At 46.7% G+C, this 17,311-nt stretch overlaps 1 protein-coding gene across 5 annotated transcripts; it reads right to left on the reverse strand.

Moving 5' to 3' along the window:
- Positions 1-1,756: 1,756 nt before the first annotated feature.
- On the reverse strand, positions 1,757-16,242 carry cdc27 (cell division cycle 27). 5 transcript variants are annotated; one of them, XM_060076398.1, is made up of 22 exons: positions 16,225-16,242; positions 15,890-16,004; positions 15,688-15,809; positions 14,612-14,687; positions 13,927-14,074; positions 12,773-12,898; positions 12,592-12,689; positions 12,352-12,491; positions 9,818-10,038; positions 9,167-9,266; positions 8,343-8,452; positions 7,877-7,976; positions 7,387-7,582; positions 6,876-7,048; positions 5,969-6,121; positions 5,777-5,857; positions 5,365-5,496; positions 4,981-5,094; positions 4,307-4,435; positions 3,016-3,090; positions 2,411-2,573; positions 1,757-2,163 (listed from the first exon to the last, which is right to left on the reverse strand). In XM_060076398.1, the coding sequence occupies exons 3-22, from the start codon at positions 15,712-15,714 to the stop codon at positions 2,084-2,086; spliced, it is 2,442 nt and encodes an 813-aa protein (XP_059932381.1). In that variant the 5' UTR covers positions 15,715-15,809; positions 15,890-16,004; positions 16,225-16,242; the 3' UTR covers positions 1,757-2,083. The 5 variants fall into 5 exon arrangements, with proteins under 5 accessions (XP_059932381.1, XP_059932371.1, XP_059932390.1 ...); XM_060076388.1 differs by having other exon boundaries at positions 15,688-15,822; positions 16,225-16,241; XM_060076407.1 differs by having other exon boundaries at positions 15,688-15,774; positions 16,225-16,239.
- Positions 16,243-17,311: the final 1,069 nt, after the last annotated feature.

Below are 17,311 nucleotides of genomic sequence, written 5' to 3' on the forward strand. Positions count from 1 at the left end.
AATTGAAATTAATAGATTTGATTTCCTGTATTCTGGTGCATGTTGGGGATGGCCGTATTACCTATTTACCTACTATTCATTCAGATTCATAGCCTTCGTCCTGACTTGCAGGGCCTGGACAAGCTTAGGCCCGTCGCGAGAAGGCAAGCAAACCAAGCAGTTGCCTGGGGCCCCAAGACAACGACTGGTTATGAATAAAATGCAACGACAAACTGTGTGAGCGCCCCTTTGATAGTCAATGCAGTAAAGTGCAATGACACTGTCATCGGGATCCCCCTCGAGGGGGCCCCTCTCAGTCGCTGACAGCAGCCAGCCAGGTTTGTGATCTCTGCTGCCGGCAAAATACAGAACCTCGGCAGTCATGAAGCGGCATTATCAACCAGGAAGCCATAAAATACCTACTTTATGGCCATTCCACCAGCCATTGCTATTTGACCCATTGTTGTTATTCTGATATTGAGACAAATCATGATCACTGTCCTATAGCGTCCATTTTGTGAGTCCCAATGTCTACTTCAAATGCAGTTACAAATAATGGACAGTTGCTTCATTTTGTTTATATGCTACAGGCCAAAAGACTAAATTAATATGTAACTTACTTGCTCCTTTTAAGCACAACATTGCTTGGGGAGTCCAATTCCTCCACTGAAAAGGGTGGAAAGTGCTTACAACTCTATGCTAGTTAGCGATCTATCTCCTCTCTACATGTAGTTGTTTTGCGCGAATGCTGCTGAGGGAGGTAGGCTATTTGATTGATTCGCTGAATTTTCCAATCAAGTGGTGAAAACAAAAAAGAAAACCGATACCGTTGGCCTGGGGCGCACACTGGTGCGACCCGAGGGCGAATTTTCTTGCGCCAATGAAAAGCTGTCGCTGCTTGACAGACAGCAAAAAGTTAGCGAGCTTACATTGACTTCAACGTGGCCAGCGCCCCTGACTTGGAGGGCTTTATTTCGAATGACCAATAACAAGCCTAGCCCAAAACTTCGACGTTCAGATGCATTTAAATGGTTGCTGGCAGTGACAAGTATGTCACACAATTAAACGAGGATAAACGCTATGTATTTTTGTTGATTTATTTCGTATTGATAATAGTTGGCAGATATGTTCAAGTGGATATTTCTCTATAGACCCACCGCCACTGAGTGGAAGGATGGTTAGTGTAGAGAGTCGAGAGACTGGGGACGGAGAAAATGTAAGAACCTTACCGCATTAACAAGTTCAACAACATACTAAAAAAACAATAACTAATACACTTTTAGTTGTTAAACAGCAGCTTAATTGGAGACCTGATAACATAATATGTACTTAAAAGGTTATAACATTTAAACAATTATATCAACCTACCCATAACCCTAACGATAACATAATATATCCTTGAATGGTTATATAATTGAAATCATTATATCTCACCCAACATGCTGCGCAGGACCTCCAGGGTAGTATATTTTCTTCCCGATGTAGTTCCGTTTAAATCCTTTCTTTGGTTATAGCGCCACCCGGTGGCCATGCAGGTATTGACTCCCCCTATGCTATAACGAGGCGAGAGGAAGTACATCCACGGTCTGTGATACGCACCGTTAGAAGCCGTCTGCTGCTGGGTTTAAAGAGGTGATATCATGCTCTTTCGACTTCTCCCTTTGCTTAAGACTGTTGTGACGTATGTGTACATATGTAACAGCATAGTATTGGAAGAGTATATTTCAAATGTAAAAGTTGTACATACGATGTGATAAAAGTTACTCTTGAGCAATAAGAGAATCACATCACTGGTTTTTATTTAAATGATAAAAAGAAAATATAAAAGAAGTCGACAGACAGCAGAGAAAGAGGCGGAGCTAAAGGATGAAACAGGAATAGCAGCAGTCTGTCCTTCTGGTTCAGCCAATCACATCGCAGGAGGAGTTCAGAGGTTGGGGTCAAACGAAGGTCAAATGATTCAGGACTGATGACATCATACTGTAGGCCCAGCTACTTCCTGTTAGAATGTTGACTTATCCGTTTCCAGGCAACAGACAGGAAGTTAAGCTACTGCAGTGGTTGATAGGGCTTGTGGGCGGGGCTAGAGGGCTTGGGGGCGGGGCTAGAGGACATCATCACTCTCCGCCGTGTGTAATTGGCTGTCGTCTGCATCCGTCATACTGCTCTCTTCCACGTCTGCTGCTGATAGACAGGAAGAGACGTTAAAGCACTTCCTGCTCTGGTGCCGACACAGGAAGAGACGTTAAAGCACTTCCTGCTCTGATGCTGAAACAGGAAGAGTCATTAAAGCACTTCCTGCTCTGATGCTGAAACAGGAAGAGACATTAAAGCACTTCCTGCTCTGATGCTGAAACAGGAAGAGACATTCATTAAAGCACTTCCTGCTCTGATGCTGAAACAGGTAGAGACATTAAAGCCCGGTTCCTACCAGAGTCGTATAAAAAGTCTTCAGTGACGGGCTCCTCGTCCTCTGGTAGGTAGCGCTTGTCGATGGCTTCTTTGATCTGGTTGTTGGCTCCTTTGGGGTCCAGGTCCATCGCCCAGCTGAAGTTCATCAGAGCCAGATGGGTCTGACCCAACTTCTTATAGACCTACAGGGCAGCGAGAGGATGTGGACCACAGTTACCCTTTCTGCACACTACTGGGACTCTATGCATGTTAATGTCCCAGTATACACACTACTGGGACTCTATACATGTTAATGTCCCAGTATACACACTACTGGGACTCTATACATGTTAATGTCCCAGTATACACACTACTGGGACTCTATACATGTTAATGTCCCAGTATACACACTACTGGGACTCTATACATGTTAATGTCCCAGTATACACACTACTGGGACTCTATACATGTTAATGTCCCAGTACACACACTACTGGGACTCTATACATGTTAATGTCCCAGTATACACACTACTGGGACTCTATGCATGTTAATGTCCCAGTATACACACTACTGGGACTCTATGCATGTTAATGTCCCAGTACACACACTACTGGGACTCTCTTAATGTACCAGTACTCCTACCTTTCCTATGAGGAAATAGACTAGAGACTCTTTAGGGACGATCTGCTTTAATTCTTCCAGCTCCTGTAACGCCGCCTGGACAAGAACACAAGAAGAGCATCAGAACCACGACGTAACAAGAGTCATCCATCCACCAGGTTAGTATAGTCCCAGTAATCATTCTAACAAATACACAACGATGATGGGGAATGTACCGCTTAGACCGTCACACTCTAGACCGTCACACTCTAGACCGTCTCACTCTAGACCGTCTCACTCTAGACCAGCGGGAGACCGTCTCACTCTAGACCAGCGGGAGACCGTCTCACTCTAGACCAGCGGGAGACCGTCTCACTCTAGACCGTCTCACTCTAGACCAGCGGGAGACCGTCTCACTCTAGACCAGCGGGAGACCGTCTCACTCTAGACCAGCGGGAGACCGTCTCACTCTAGACCAGGGGGAGACCGTCTCACTCTAGACCAGGGGGAGACCGTCTCACTCTAGACCAGGGGGAGACCGTCTCACTCTAGACCAGGGGGAGACCGTCTCACTCTAGACCAGCGGGAGACCGTCTCACTCTAGACCAGCGGGGGACCGTCTCACTCTAGACCAGCGGGGGACCGTCTCATTCCAGACCAGCGGGGGACCGTCTCATTCTAGACCAGGGGGAGACCGACACACTCTAGACCAGGGGGAGACCGACACACTCTAGACCAGGGGGAGACCGACACACTCTAGACCAGGGGGAGACCGACACACTCTAGACCAGGGGGAGACCGACACACTCTAGACCAGGGGGAGACCGACACACTCTAGACCAGGGGGAGACCGACACACTCTAGACCAGGGGGAGACCGACACACTCTAGACCAGGGGGAGACCGACACACTCTAGACCAGGGGGAGACCGTCACACTCTAGACCAGGGGGAGACCGTCACACTCTAGACCAGGGGGAGACCGTCACACTCTAGACCAGGGGGAGACCGTCACACTCTAGACCAGGGGGAGACCGTCACACTCTAGACCAGGGGGAGACCGTCACACTCTAGACCAGCGGGAGACCGTCTCACTCTAGACCAGCGGGAGACCGTCTCACTCTAGACCAGCGGGAGACCGTCTCACTCTAGACCAGCGGGAGACCGTCTCACTCTAGACCAGCGGGAGACCGTCTCACTCTAGACCAGCGGGAGACCGTCTCACTCTAGACCAGCGGGAGACCGTCTCACTCTAGACCAGATGTAAGCGGCCACCTTGTACTCGTGGAGCCGTTACCATGTTCAGGTACTAGGTAGGGAGATAGATGCCGTTACCTTGTACTTGTCGTTGGCGAAGAGTATAGAGGCGCGGTGGAACTTGCAGAGCGGGTTTTTGGGGTCGATGCCGATGGCTCTGTTCAGCGTCTCCAGGGCGCTGTCCGACTTCTTCAGCGCATGCTGGACCTTCACACCCAGAGAAACCACATCATGTTAGATAGAGCCTTCTAGAGAAGACTGTTACTGCTACCACCTCCTCTAGAAGACTGCTACCACCTCCTCTAGAAGACTGCTACCACCTCCTCTAGAAGACTGCTACCACCTCCTCTAGAAGACTGCTACCACCTCCTCTAGAAGGCTGCTACCACCTCCTCTAGAAGACTGCTACCACCTCCTCTAGAAGACTGCTACCACCTCCTCTAGAAGACTGCTACCACCTCCTCTAGAAGAAGACTGCTACCACCTCCTCTAGGAGACTGCTACCACCTCCTCTAGGAGACTGCTACCACCTCCTCTAGAAGACTGCTACCACCTCCTCTAGAAGAAGACTGCTACCACCTCCTCTAGAAGAAGACTGCTACCACCTCCTCTAGAAGACTGCTACCACCTCCTCTAGAATACTGCTTCCACCTCCTCTAGAAGACTGCTACCACCTCCTCTAGAAGACTGCTTCCACCTCCTCTAGGAGACTTACAGCACTGAAGCAGTGCAGTGCAGTATGGTCAACGTACCACCCCGATGTGACAGAGCATCACTGAGCTCTGGGGGTTGATGCTCAAGGCCTTCTTGAAGTGGATCTCAGCCAGACTGAACTTCTCCTGCTTGTAGTAAATCATCCCAAGTCCGTACCTGCCAACACATCAACACATTGTCAATAATAATGTAGAGTGATAAAGGTAGAGTGAGAGACACGAGAGGTTGAAGGAGGAATTAAAGTGAGAGGTCATAAGAGACGTGGTGGAAAGACATGATAGTGATGATAAGGGTGATACATGATAGTGATTGACATGATAAGGGTGAGACATGATAATGGTGAGACATGCTAGTGATAGACATAAGGTGTTGTAGTGTCTGTTGTAGAGTGATAGAGATGCGGTAGAGCGGTAGAGATAGAGGTACCAGGCATTGTAGTGTCTGTTGTTGACTCTGATGGCGTTCCTGAAGCAGGCAAGGGCGCGGTCCAGCTCTTCAGTCAGCGCAAACTCGTGACCCAGCAGCGTGTAGGCGTAGGCAAATCCTGGATCAACCTGCACACAGGAAGACCTCATCAACACTAACCCAGCAGAGTGCAGGCAAACCAGAAGACCTCAAACACTAACCCAGCAGAGTGCAGGCAAACCAGAAGACCTCATAAACACTAACCCAGCAGAGTGCAGGCAAACCAGAAGACCTCATAAACACTAACCCAGCAGAGTGCAGGCAAACCAGAAGACCTCATCAACACTAACCCAGCAGAGTGCAGGCAAACCAGAAGACCTCATAAACACAGGACAGGAAAAGTGTGAAAGTGAGTCTCTCTGGCGGTACCTGGATGGCACGCTGGAAGAACTTGATGGCGATGTCGTGCTCCTGCTGGAGGCTGAAGCAGTTCCCCGCTACGCACCAGGCCTGAGGAGACACACAGGTACCATGAGACGTGGGGCAGACTGCATTCCTCCCAGACTATAAAAGGTCTTTAGGGTCAGTACCTGGGGACAGACAGGTGTTCAGGGTCAGTACCTGGGGACAGAGACGGTCCATGTCGGTCAGGTCTTTGGACAGGGCGGACAACGCTACGTCCTTCTGGAGATGCCACAGGGTGGTGGAGTAGATCTCCATCCCCTCCACCCGATACGCCTCGATGCGACGAACCTCACTGAAGACACGCTCCGCCTACAACACACACACACGTCATTTTCAGGTCATTCTATTGCTGTGAGCAGGGTTCCTGCAAAAGGTTCCCACCATAGTAGAGCCCGACCGATAAAGGATTTTTAAGGCCGATACCGATACAAATATTTGGTGATTTAAAAATCTGATATTCCGATATGTCGGCCGATATATATTTAAAAAGTAAATTCCAGAAACGCTTAACCAAACATGAACAGATTTCCCTAACATTGGTTATTTGTAGTTATTTATGAGTCCTCACTAAAATAATAAGGTAATGCAGTTTATGAACTTTGTTTTATTGTCACAACAGAGAAGTCAAAATCCAAATTTATTAAAGCTCTGATAAATAAAATGTTTAAAATTACAAACTTAAGATATGAAACTGAAAGTCCTTTGAACAAAAACACAATAACCCCAAAAACAAAAACAAAAAAAAAACAGCTGTTTTTCTTTTAATCGGCCGATACAGATAGTTTGGAAAATGCCTGATATCGGCCTGTCGATATATCGGTCGGGCTCTACACCAGAGTAATGAGGCTTATTGTCATGAACCAGGTATAATTAGGGTGTCTCGTTGATTCAGGACCACCTGCCTCCTAATGTTGAGTGTTTTTATAACATTCTAATGTTGCATGGATATAGACCATGTATAATATTACCGAGGGACTTGGGGGAAGCATAGTAAAAAGCAGACTATGCATTGGATGGGATACGGAAACAAGGTGGATACTGATGGATCCCGACGCGTGCCCACCTGTGTGTACTCGGCCAGTTCGAAGTAGGCCCTCCCGATGTGGGTGAGCACCCAGCCCGTGTTGTAGTGGTGAGCGGGGACCGACGACAGGATGCTGATCGCCTCCTGGCAGTTATAGCAGCACAGGGCCTGGTAGCCTCGGCCCAGCTCCCGCAGCATGTACAGAACCATGTCTACAACACATTCATATAAAGGTATATGTACAGAACCATGTCTACAACACATTCATATACAGCATAAAGTTATATGGATGGAACCATACTGTGACAACACAGTAATATACTGTATAAAGATGTTCTGGTTGTTACCATGGTAACCGGTGTGTACCTGTAGTAGCTCTCTGCAGGGTGTTACCATGGTAACCGGTGTGTACCTGTAGTAGCCCTCTGCAGGGTGTTACCATGGTAACCGGTGTGTACCTGTTGCAGCCCGCTGCAGGGTGTTACCATGGTAACCGATGTGTACCTGTAGCAGCTCTCTGCAGGGTGTTACCATGGTAACCGGTGCGTACCTGTAGCAGCTCTCTGCAGGGTGATGCTCTGGTATCCGGGTGTGGACAGGCCCTTGCTGTCGTTCATGGAGGAGTCCAGCTTCAGGATGTCCAGGCTCTCGTTCAGGTTGCTGTTGGCCGTCTTGGCCGCTTTACATTTCGTCTTCCTGTTGGGGATCTTGGTTGGAAACTTCATCTTGAGCTTCTTACTGTTCTCCTGAAGTAGAGGAAGTGGAAGCTCAGAGTCAGCTCAGAGCTGGCTCAGAGCTTTAGACACTGGAACACTTGGGATCCAAAACACAATGAGGTGATGAAGGGGTGCCGAGGCTGTCCAGCATGCTGCTGCTGCTGTGGAGGTTCTTCTCTGTGGTAGAGCTGCACTGCTCCCCTCCACCAGTAGGATCAGCCTAATGAGAGCAGGGCTCTGTGCTGCCCAGCCATGCTCCGACATACTGACCCCAGGCTCATATAGAGTGTGTGTGTGTGCGTGCGCGTGTGCGTGCGATGCTACCTTGGCAGTAGAGCTAGCACTTGTGAACAGTCGTGTAGAGCGTCTGGGTTGGATGTTTGGCGGAGCGACCAGAGTGGGACTCAGAACCTGGGGGCTGGTGCTGGAACACACAAAGGTAGGATGTGGTTACCTGCCGTGATGACACCATGGTTACCTGCCGTGCCGTCACCATGGTTACCTGCCGTGCCGTCACCATGGTTACCTGCCGTGCTGTCACTATGGTTACCTGCCGTGCTGTCACTATGGTTACCTGCCGTGCTGTCACTATGGTTACCTGCCGTGCTGTCACTATGGTTACCTGCTGTGCTGTCACCATGGTTACCTGCTGTGAAGTCACCATGGTTACCTGCTGTGAAGTCACTATGGTTACCTGCTGTGAAGTCACTATGGTTACCTGCTATGCTGTCACTATGGTTACCTGCTATGCTGTCACTATGGTTACCTGCTGTGAAGTCACTATGGTTACCTGCTGTGCGGAGCGGAGCCCTGTGATTGGCTGAAGGGGATTGGGAGAACCTCTCTTCCGTTTCCACTCTGGCCGAAGACCGACTTGGACGGACCGATCCTCGACACAGACTGGAGACACAAGGCTTATTATTGACATTATATTCATATAAGATCAATATATACTGAATACGTTACAGACTTGGACTGACTTCTTGCTGGGTGAGAGATAGGGATCGACCGATACATCGGTCGGCCGATATTATCGGCCGATATTCGCGTTTTTTACGTGTATCGTATCGGCCGATACGCGGCTGATTTTCGCAGATTTTTTTTTTTTTTACTTGTTCTACCTCACCTGTTTTTAATATTTGTTAAATATTGTTCATCTACTTGTTCTTACTTGTTCTACTTCACCTGTTTGTACTATTTGTTAAATATTGTTTTTGATATTGAAGTTCAATAAATGTTCCTTTAAAAAAAATAATAAAAAAAAATCGGCTCAAGAAAATCGGTATCGGCGAATCGGCTAAGGCTGATGAAAAAATATCGGTATCGCATCGGCCCTTAAAAATCGGTATCGGTCGATCCCTAGTGAGAGACCCTGACATTTACATTACGGGATTATGCTAAAGCTTTTATCCAATGCGGCTTACAGTCATTCATCCATCCATCCATCCATCCATCCATCCATTCACCGACGGCGGGCTGGGGGGTCAGGGTGAGGTTCCTCGCTCAGGGACGGCCCCACACTGAGCTAGGAGGAGCCGGGGATCGAACTAGCAACCTTCCGGTTACCAGCCAAGCTGCCTCCTGCCGCCCCAGAGCAGCTGTTGAGGTACGTACCTTCTTGCTGGGCGCGGTCTGCTGGGCGTCCAGAGAACCGGAGTAGTTCTGGAGGTACCCGGGATCCCCGGGGCTCGGGTCCAGGGCCAGGATTCCAAAGCTATGACACGTTAAACATGTTTTACTAACAGAACAGTAGTCCTGTGACACATTAAACATGTTTTACCAACAGAACACTAGTCCTGTGACACATTAAACATATTTTACTAACAGAACAATAGTCCTGTGACACATTAAACATGTTTTACTAACAGAACACTAATCCTGGAACACATTAAACATGTTTTACTAACAGAACACTAATCCTGGAACACATTAAACATGTTTTACCAACAGAACACTAGTCCTGTGACACATTAAACATGTTTTACTAACAGAACAATAGTCCTGTGACACATTAAACATGTTTTACCAACAGAACACTAGTCCTGTGACACATTAAACATGTTTTACTAACAGAACAATAGTCCTGTGACACATTAAACATGTTTTACTAACAGAACACTAATCCTGGAACACATTAAACATGTTTTACTAACAGAACACTAATCCTGGAACACATTTCACATTAAGGATCTGCTGGTGAAGAAGCAGCAGATCTGTCAGTGTGTGTGCGTGTGTTTGTCCGCGTGTGTGTGTGCACGTGTTTACCTGGGGGTAAGAGGACTGAGGGCTGCCGGTCCTCCCAATAAGCTCCGCCCACTCTTAGGTTTGTTCGGCTTGCCCAATAGAGAACCAGTTGATCCCATTGAAACGGTATTAGCCAATAAGGAGCAGGGATCAGGGGAGATGAGCGAGGAGTCGATGTACGAAACCGTGGAGTCCGAGGTCAACTTCCCGTTGGATGATTCTAGATTCAACCGGTTCAACTCCTGAGCAAAAGAAAGAAAGAAAACATTATCAATTATAAGATTTGTTAAAGATGAACTGAACTGAAATAATCAACATCGATAACGTGTTAGTTATGACCATTAAAAAGAAAATGACACTAAGAAAAATATTTTATAAATCAACATATTGTTTTTTTTTTTTAAATCAACATATTGTTGAATCGGTCTGCTGCCGAGAGGTCCCGGTCAACCTTGACCATCTAATGGTGGGATTAGGTTGCCTAACCTTGCACAGGGCATTTCGGATGCTGTGCGGCGAGAGAGAGGTTTTGGAAGTGGCCACGCTCTCTCTAAGGGACGTCCGAGCGGAGACACTGGAGCACCCCATGAATAGCAACCACAAGTCGAAAACGATCTTTCCCCCTCCGTTTTCCTTTGATGCGTTTCAGGAATATCTCCATAAAGACGGACTCATTGCGGAAACGCATCGAGCTGTACAAACGCTGTAGTACCCACATATTCAAGGCGCTGGTTCTCCACAAAAGAAAGCGGAGCGCATCAAGCCTGCGCGCATCCAGCCTTTGCGCCGCTGTATAAAAACAGTCACGTCGAGGAGGAGATAGCAGCTGTTTAACCTTTTAGATTGAGTAGAAATACTTTTTAATGTACAGTTAGTAATTAAATTGACCAAGGGGCTGTATTTAAAGCTACAAAAATAATAACAAAAAATACTGCAACTTTCAACGCAACTCTAACGTCGCTTCAGGCGTCGACACGAATCCTAACACGAAACCGCATAGGTCCGGTTTTATTTGAAACCACCCTGGGACCATGGACCTATTAAAGAACATGGTTTATTATCTGCCTAATAACATGGTTATTAAAGACGTGGTTTCACCCAAAAAAAATAAATCGGTTCCGTGTGGACGGGACCTGAAAGACATGTTAGATGCACTTTGGGAGATTCACCCGCGGATGAGCATAGATGAGAGGCGGATGAGCATAGATGAGAGGCGGATTCACGAGTGTCACGTTAACTTTGGGTGGATGTTGGATGTTTACTTTTTGCTTGATGTTGATGGATATTGCCCAGATACATCTTACTATGAAACTACTTCTTCAAGTTTAACTCCCTCTGCATCAGCAATCGGCTAGTCGGCGAACATCAGGGTGAGTAGAAAGAGACATTTGTGGAACTTCTGTTAACAGACCCACCGTGGTTTAATTAGCAGCTTGGAAACATAGATCTGCGATATAGTCGGGAGAGTAATAGTTTATACTAGAGCTGTCAGTTAAACACGTTATTAACGGCGTTAATGCAAACCAATTTTAACGCCTCTAAAAAAATTATCGCGCGATTAACGCAAATATTTTATTTACAAAAAAAAAAAAAAAAGTTTTTTTTTTTTTTCTTTGGCTCAAAGCAAAGAAGCAGTAGCCTGACTGCTATGTTCAAATGACATTTGTTCAAAGCAGTCTATTAATTGCACTATAGGCTCTTTTTTTGTATCGTCCTGTTTTGATCAGTATATGCCAATGTTGTTATCAATAGAAAATCATTTGCACAAGACAAGCCGATGCACTTCACCATGTTGATAAGAGAATTAAAATGAGAAGAATTATGGGACAAAAAATCAAGGGATATTTTGCATAGAAAAAGAATTTGCGATTAATCGCGATTAATCGTGAGTTAACTATGACATTAATGCGATTAATCACGATTAAATATTTTAATCGCTTGACAGCTCTAGTTTATACACTTTATAGTCCGAGTGCTAGCTTGTGGAGATTGACATGACAGGGGCTATCGGAGGGTTAGCCAGTTTTAAGGTTGCCAGCCATGTATTAAGGTCTGGTATCCTATTCAAAGGTAGCCTGTAGAAATGTATGATTACCCCAGCTGCCATGGCCCTATATAATTCATTACTGCAGCCAGGGGCAATGCAGTATGATCCTCCTGTAGACCTGGTTGTTTGCTTTTCCGTAGCCATTTCAGCGAGCCTCAGAGCCTGACTCATTACCTGCTATGGCTGCTAGAGCCGCAGAGTAGAAGTCGGTTACCATGCCAGTGATGTAGCTGATTGTTAAAATCCAACATGGCGGCGCCCAGTAACATAAACAACACTTACACCATACAAATTAATCCCTTTAGCTAGTTCAGCCATTTGTAGTTATTGTACCAATGAGAAGGCAGACAGTACATCTCTTATATCAACTGAACTTCAAATTTCAGTCAGTTCATCTTTAAGGTGTGTTGGGTTAGAACTGTATAGTTAAGGTGCGTTGGGTTTGTACTGTAGAGTTAAGGTGCGTTGGATTTGTACTGAAGAGTTAAGGTGCGTTGGGTTTGCATACCAGAGTGTCCTGTGGCGTCTCCATCAGGGCGGTGTCTAGGCGATGGGAGGGGTTCTGGGCGGGGCTTATTGGAGGAGGCGGGGCCACAGGGATGTGCAGAGAGGACAGCCTGAAGACCTGATCTGGATCCAGCTTCTCCCCTGGTGGATGACATCACCATCACATCTCTACACAACGGTCGTGTGTGTGTGTACGTGTGCGTGTGTACGTGTACGTGTGTGTGTGTGTGTGTGTGTGTACCTAGATGACAGAGACTCTGGAATGGAGACCAGAGGAACGGGTTGAGGTTTAAACTCTTTTGAAAACATTCAGATCCTTTGGCGACGCGATCCGTCTTACTGCAGAGAGACGGACAGGTTGAGCATCAGAAACAGTGATTGGCGGTGCGTGTGGAGCTCCGTCAGAATATTACGGTATTTACCAGTATATGTGTCCCAGCAATGAGAGGGTGAAAGAGGCGGAATCTCCGAACTCTGTGATGATGTCATCTTGACTCTTCTGTTTATTTAAAACGCCTCCTGTGAGGACCTGCTCTCCTTCTGCTAGTCTGGAACCACAAGATAATCACAGCAGCAACACATGAAATCACAGCAGACACCATTTTTCTGCTTTTGTCTCCCACATGCAAAGCGCCTTGAGGCATTATCACAGTAGGAAAACTCACTCTAATCCCAGTATTAAACCTCCCCTTCAAGGGACAGTAGAAACACTCCCCTTCAAGGGACAGTAGAAACACTCTCCCTGAAGGGACAGTAATAACCCTCCCCTTCAAGGGACAGTAGAAACACTCCCCTTCAAGGGACAGTAGAAACACTCCCCTTCAGGGGACAGTAGAAACCCTCCCCTTCAAGGGACAGTAGAAACACTCCCATTTGAGTCCCAATAGAATCCCAGGGGAAAGTAGTCTCAAGGTTTTCCACAGCTTTCTACAGGCACCGTGCAGCTTCTCAGACGGAATCCCAGTAGAGAGACTGTTCTGAATGGAATCCCAGTAGAGACTGGTCTGAATGGAATCAGAAAGTGAGTGAGGGACAGAGTGAGACTAAAAGTAAGTGAGTGACTAAGTGACAGAGTGACAAGTGAGAGAATGAGAGTGAGAGACTGATCGTGAGAGACAGAGCATGAGTGAAAGAGTGAGAGAATGAAAGTGAAGGAGTGACAGAATGTGTTAAGAGTGAGTGACAGAGCGGGAGACAGATTGAGAGTGAGAGTGAGAGTGAGAGTGAGAGAGTGAGTGAGTGAGTGAGTGAGTGAGTGAGTGAGTGAGTGAGTGAGTGAGTGAGTGAGTGAGTGAGTGAGTGAGTGAGTGAGTGAGTGAGTGAGTGAGTGAGTGAGTGAGTGAGTGAGTGAGTGAGTGAGTGAGTGAGTGAGTGAGTGAGTGAGTGAGAGAGTGAGTGAGAGAGAGAGAGTGAGCGACAGTGGCTGATAGTGAAAGACTGACAGACTGAAAGTAGGTGAGTGACGGAGTGAGAGACCGAGTGACAAAGTGAGAGACAGATTCTGAGTGAGTAAGTGGGAGTGACCCGAGAGGGAGCTTGAGGAGAGAGTGAGGTTGGGGTGAGTGCGTGTTCATACTTGCTGAGGTCCACGCAGCACTTGGCCAGCAGGTATCGGCACTGCGGTGTTGAACAGGTGTGAGTCTTCAACAGGCGGTAGGCCTTGTACGCTTTCCCCGAGCGGAAATAACAGGTGGCCAGCAGATACAGGGCCTCCTCCGAGCCCACTGGAGGAGAGAGTTCACACACAGCCTCGTCACATCCCGCAGACACGTCTCCATGCTCCCATCATACAGGACCAGACAGCAGATACGTGTACACACACACACACACACACACACACACACACACACACAGACAGCAGATATGTGTACACACACACACATAGACAGCAGATATGTGTACACACACAGACAGACAGCAAATATGTGTACACACAAACAGACAGCAGATACGTGTACACACACTGACACACACACAGACTGCAGATACGTGTAGACACACAGCTTCTGATATACATTGTTAACGATGCTTGACGAGGGTTACTAATTGACAGGTTTTTATGTATGGCACCCGGCACTCGTTGACAGGTCATGAACCATTAATCAAGAGCATAAATGTACAATAACTACCTGTACTTCAAATAAATATCAAATTAACCACACCATAAGGTTCAATATAAAACACACACACACACCGTTTCACCCCCAATAAATATATATAATCATACGTAAACATTTCTACATCCCTGTCATCCTCGTTACCTTCAGCGTAGAGCCGCTCAGCCAGGAACACCGCGTCCATGTAAGCATAGTGGTTCAGGGCCTGCCACACCGCAGCCTACAGAGACAGGAGCGTCAGGCACACCTGGAACAACAAGGCCTTCCTCTGGGGCCGCCTCAGCTGACACTTTAACATTTGGGGCTTTGATTATATGGTTTCAGCGTTGCCAAGGAAACATTTGGCGGAATTTTCTGTTTTGAACGTTAATTGTTGTTAATGAGGGAATTGTAGCATTGATCACCGATCATGTATTCGACAATGATCTGGAATAAGAAACACTCGCATACAGAAGAGTGAGTTGCATCATAATTAACACTATGAGGCTCACATAGTTAATTATGATGCGTTTACATCATTGGGAGGCTCATATTGTTCCACCAGCTGCACAGGTAACTGTTCACATACCAGTCGTACTGTCAGATGTTGTGAGCCTACCCTGAAGGTAGCCTAGCCCAATGCTAACCCTGAAGATAGCCTAGCCTAAAGCTAACCCTAAAGATAGCCTAGCCAAATGCTAACCCTACAGATAGCCAAGCCTAATGCTAACCCTACAGATAGCCAAGCCTAATGCTAACCCTACAGATAGCCAAGCCTAATGCTAACCCTACAGATAGCCAAGCCTAATGCTAACCCTAAAGATAGCCAAGCCTAATGCTAACCCTAAAGATAGCCTAGCCTAATGCTAACCATAAAGATAGCCTAGCCAAGTACTAACCATAAAGATAGCCTAGCCAAGTACTAACCCTAGAGATAGCCTAGCCAAGTGCTAAGCCTAAAGATAGCCTAGCCTAATGCTAACCCTAAAGATAGCCTAGCCCGATGCTAAACCTAAAGATAGCCTAGCCCGATGCTAACCATAAAGATAGCCTAGCCCGATGCTAACCATAAAGATAGCCTAGCCAGATGCTAACCATAAAGATAGCCTAGCCAGATGCTAGGCCACTTGTTTTCTTGGCGGCGGACTCAAGTGCTGACAGCTCGCTGGGTTATGAAGCACACCGCTCTCATTGGTCAAATAATAATGACATTAATATCACGAGATGTGGACAGGTCGTACCTGGACGGGTTCTTGTAGCACCGTCATTCCGCAGGGAGACTCCGATATCCCGGCTGAATAGATCCCGGTTCACCTCCTTGAGTTTCTCTTGAGTGCGACGGCTAGTCAGTTAGCCACCATACCTTCTGTATTACACTAGCTCTAGTTAGTTAGCCACCATAGCTTCAGTATTACACAAGCTCTAGTTAGTTAGCCACCATACCTCCAGTATTACACGACCTCTGCCTGGTTAGCCACCATAGCTCCAGTAGCTCTGGAAGAGAAATGTCTTCTCGTTGTGCTCCCCTGTGGTCTCCGGGATGCTAGGTAGCCAGCAGCTTCAGTAACAAGAGAGTTGTTTGTTAACGTTAGCCACCATAGCTTCTGGAGGAGATCAGGACATGAATTAGCTTTAGTTACTCCAAAAGCAGGAAGTGGTTTGAGTTGCACTGTCTCTGTGCCTTTCTTTAGTCTGGATTCAGCGGGCTAGTTAGTTGTTAGTTAGCCACAGTAGCTCTTGTAATGCTGCGCTGCCGAACATTTGAACACACCACTGACCGTTGAGCGCCGAACACAGCCGAAGACACTCGAAGGCGTTGCGACGGAAAATCCCGAAGTGGACCCGAACGGTCGGCGTTATTTTGAACAGCAGAATACTTTCTTATTATGTATTGTTTTAAGAATAATTTCTTCCTATAAATAAGAATTCAATGGTAGATTAATATATGAGCATTCTCACATTCTCTGAACTCCATAACCAGATATGAGATGAACCAGGATATAGAAAGATAGATAGATATAATATAAAATATATATAGATATAATAAAATATAAAATATGTTTATATATGTATATATATATATATATTAGTGCTGTCAAGCGATTATAATATTTAATCACAATTAATCGCATTAATGTCATAGTTAACTTGCGATTAATCACACATTTTCTTATATTCAAAATAATAATAAATAATAATTAATTTTGTTTGAGGGCGCCTTTCATAGCACTCAAGGTCACCTTACAGGGCAGTGTTTAAAAAACAAAATCAAAAATCATAAAAAACACAAAAACAAGATACATTGAAACAATTTACACAAGTGGGGTAAAATGGGTGGGAGACAATGAATTACTAGATTGAATATGTCAGTTTAAAAAGATGTGTTTTTAGGCAGGACTTAAAAGTGGACAGAGTGTCAGAGTTACGGATGTCAGTTGGGAGGGTGTTCCAGAGGTGAGGGGCAGATCGGCTGCATGCCCTGGACCCCATGGGGACCAGGCGGGCGGGTGGTACAGTGAGTTGAGTGGAAGAGGAGGACCGGAGAGTGCGGGCGGGCGTGTTGGCGTGCAGGAGTTCACAGATGTATAGAGGGGCGAGGTTGTGGAGGGCCTTGAAGGTGAGGAGCAGAATCTTGAAATGGATGCGTGTTTTGACCGGGAGCCAGTGAAGCTGCTGAAGGACAGGAGTGATGTGATTAACGGAGGGGGTTCTGGTGATGATGCGAGCGGCAGAGTTCTGGACCAGTTGAAGCTTACGGATGGACTTGAGGGGGATACCAAAGAGGAGGGAGTTACAGTAATCGATGCGGGAAGTGACCAGGGTGTGAACAAGGATGCTATGGGGTGTGAGGCAGAGTCGGCGCCA

The sequence above is a fragment of the Gadus macrocephalus genome, chromosome 2, assembly GCF_031168955.1.
Source record: "Gadus macrocephalus chromosome 2, ASM3116895v1".
Classification (NCBI taxonomy): Eukaryota; Metazoa; Chordata; class Actinopteri; order Gadiformes; family Gadidae; genus Gadus; species Gadus macrocephalus.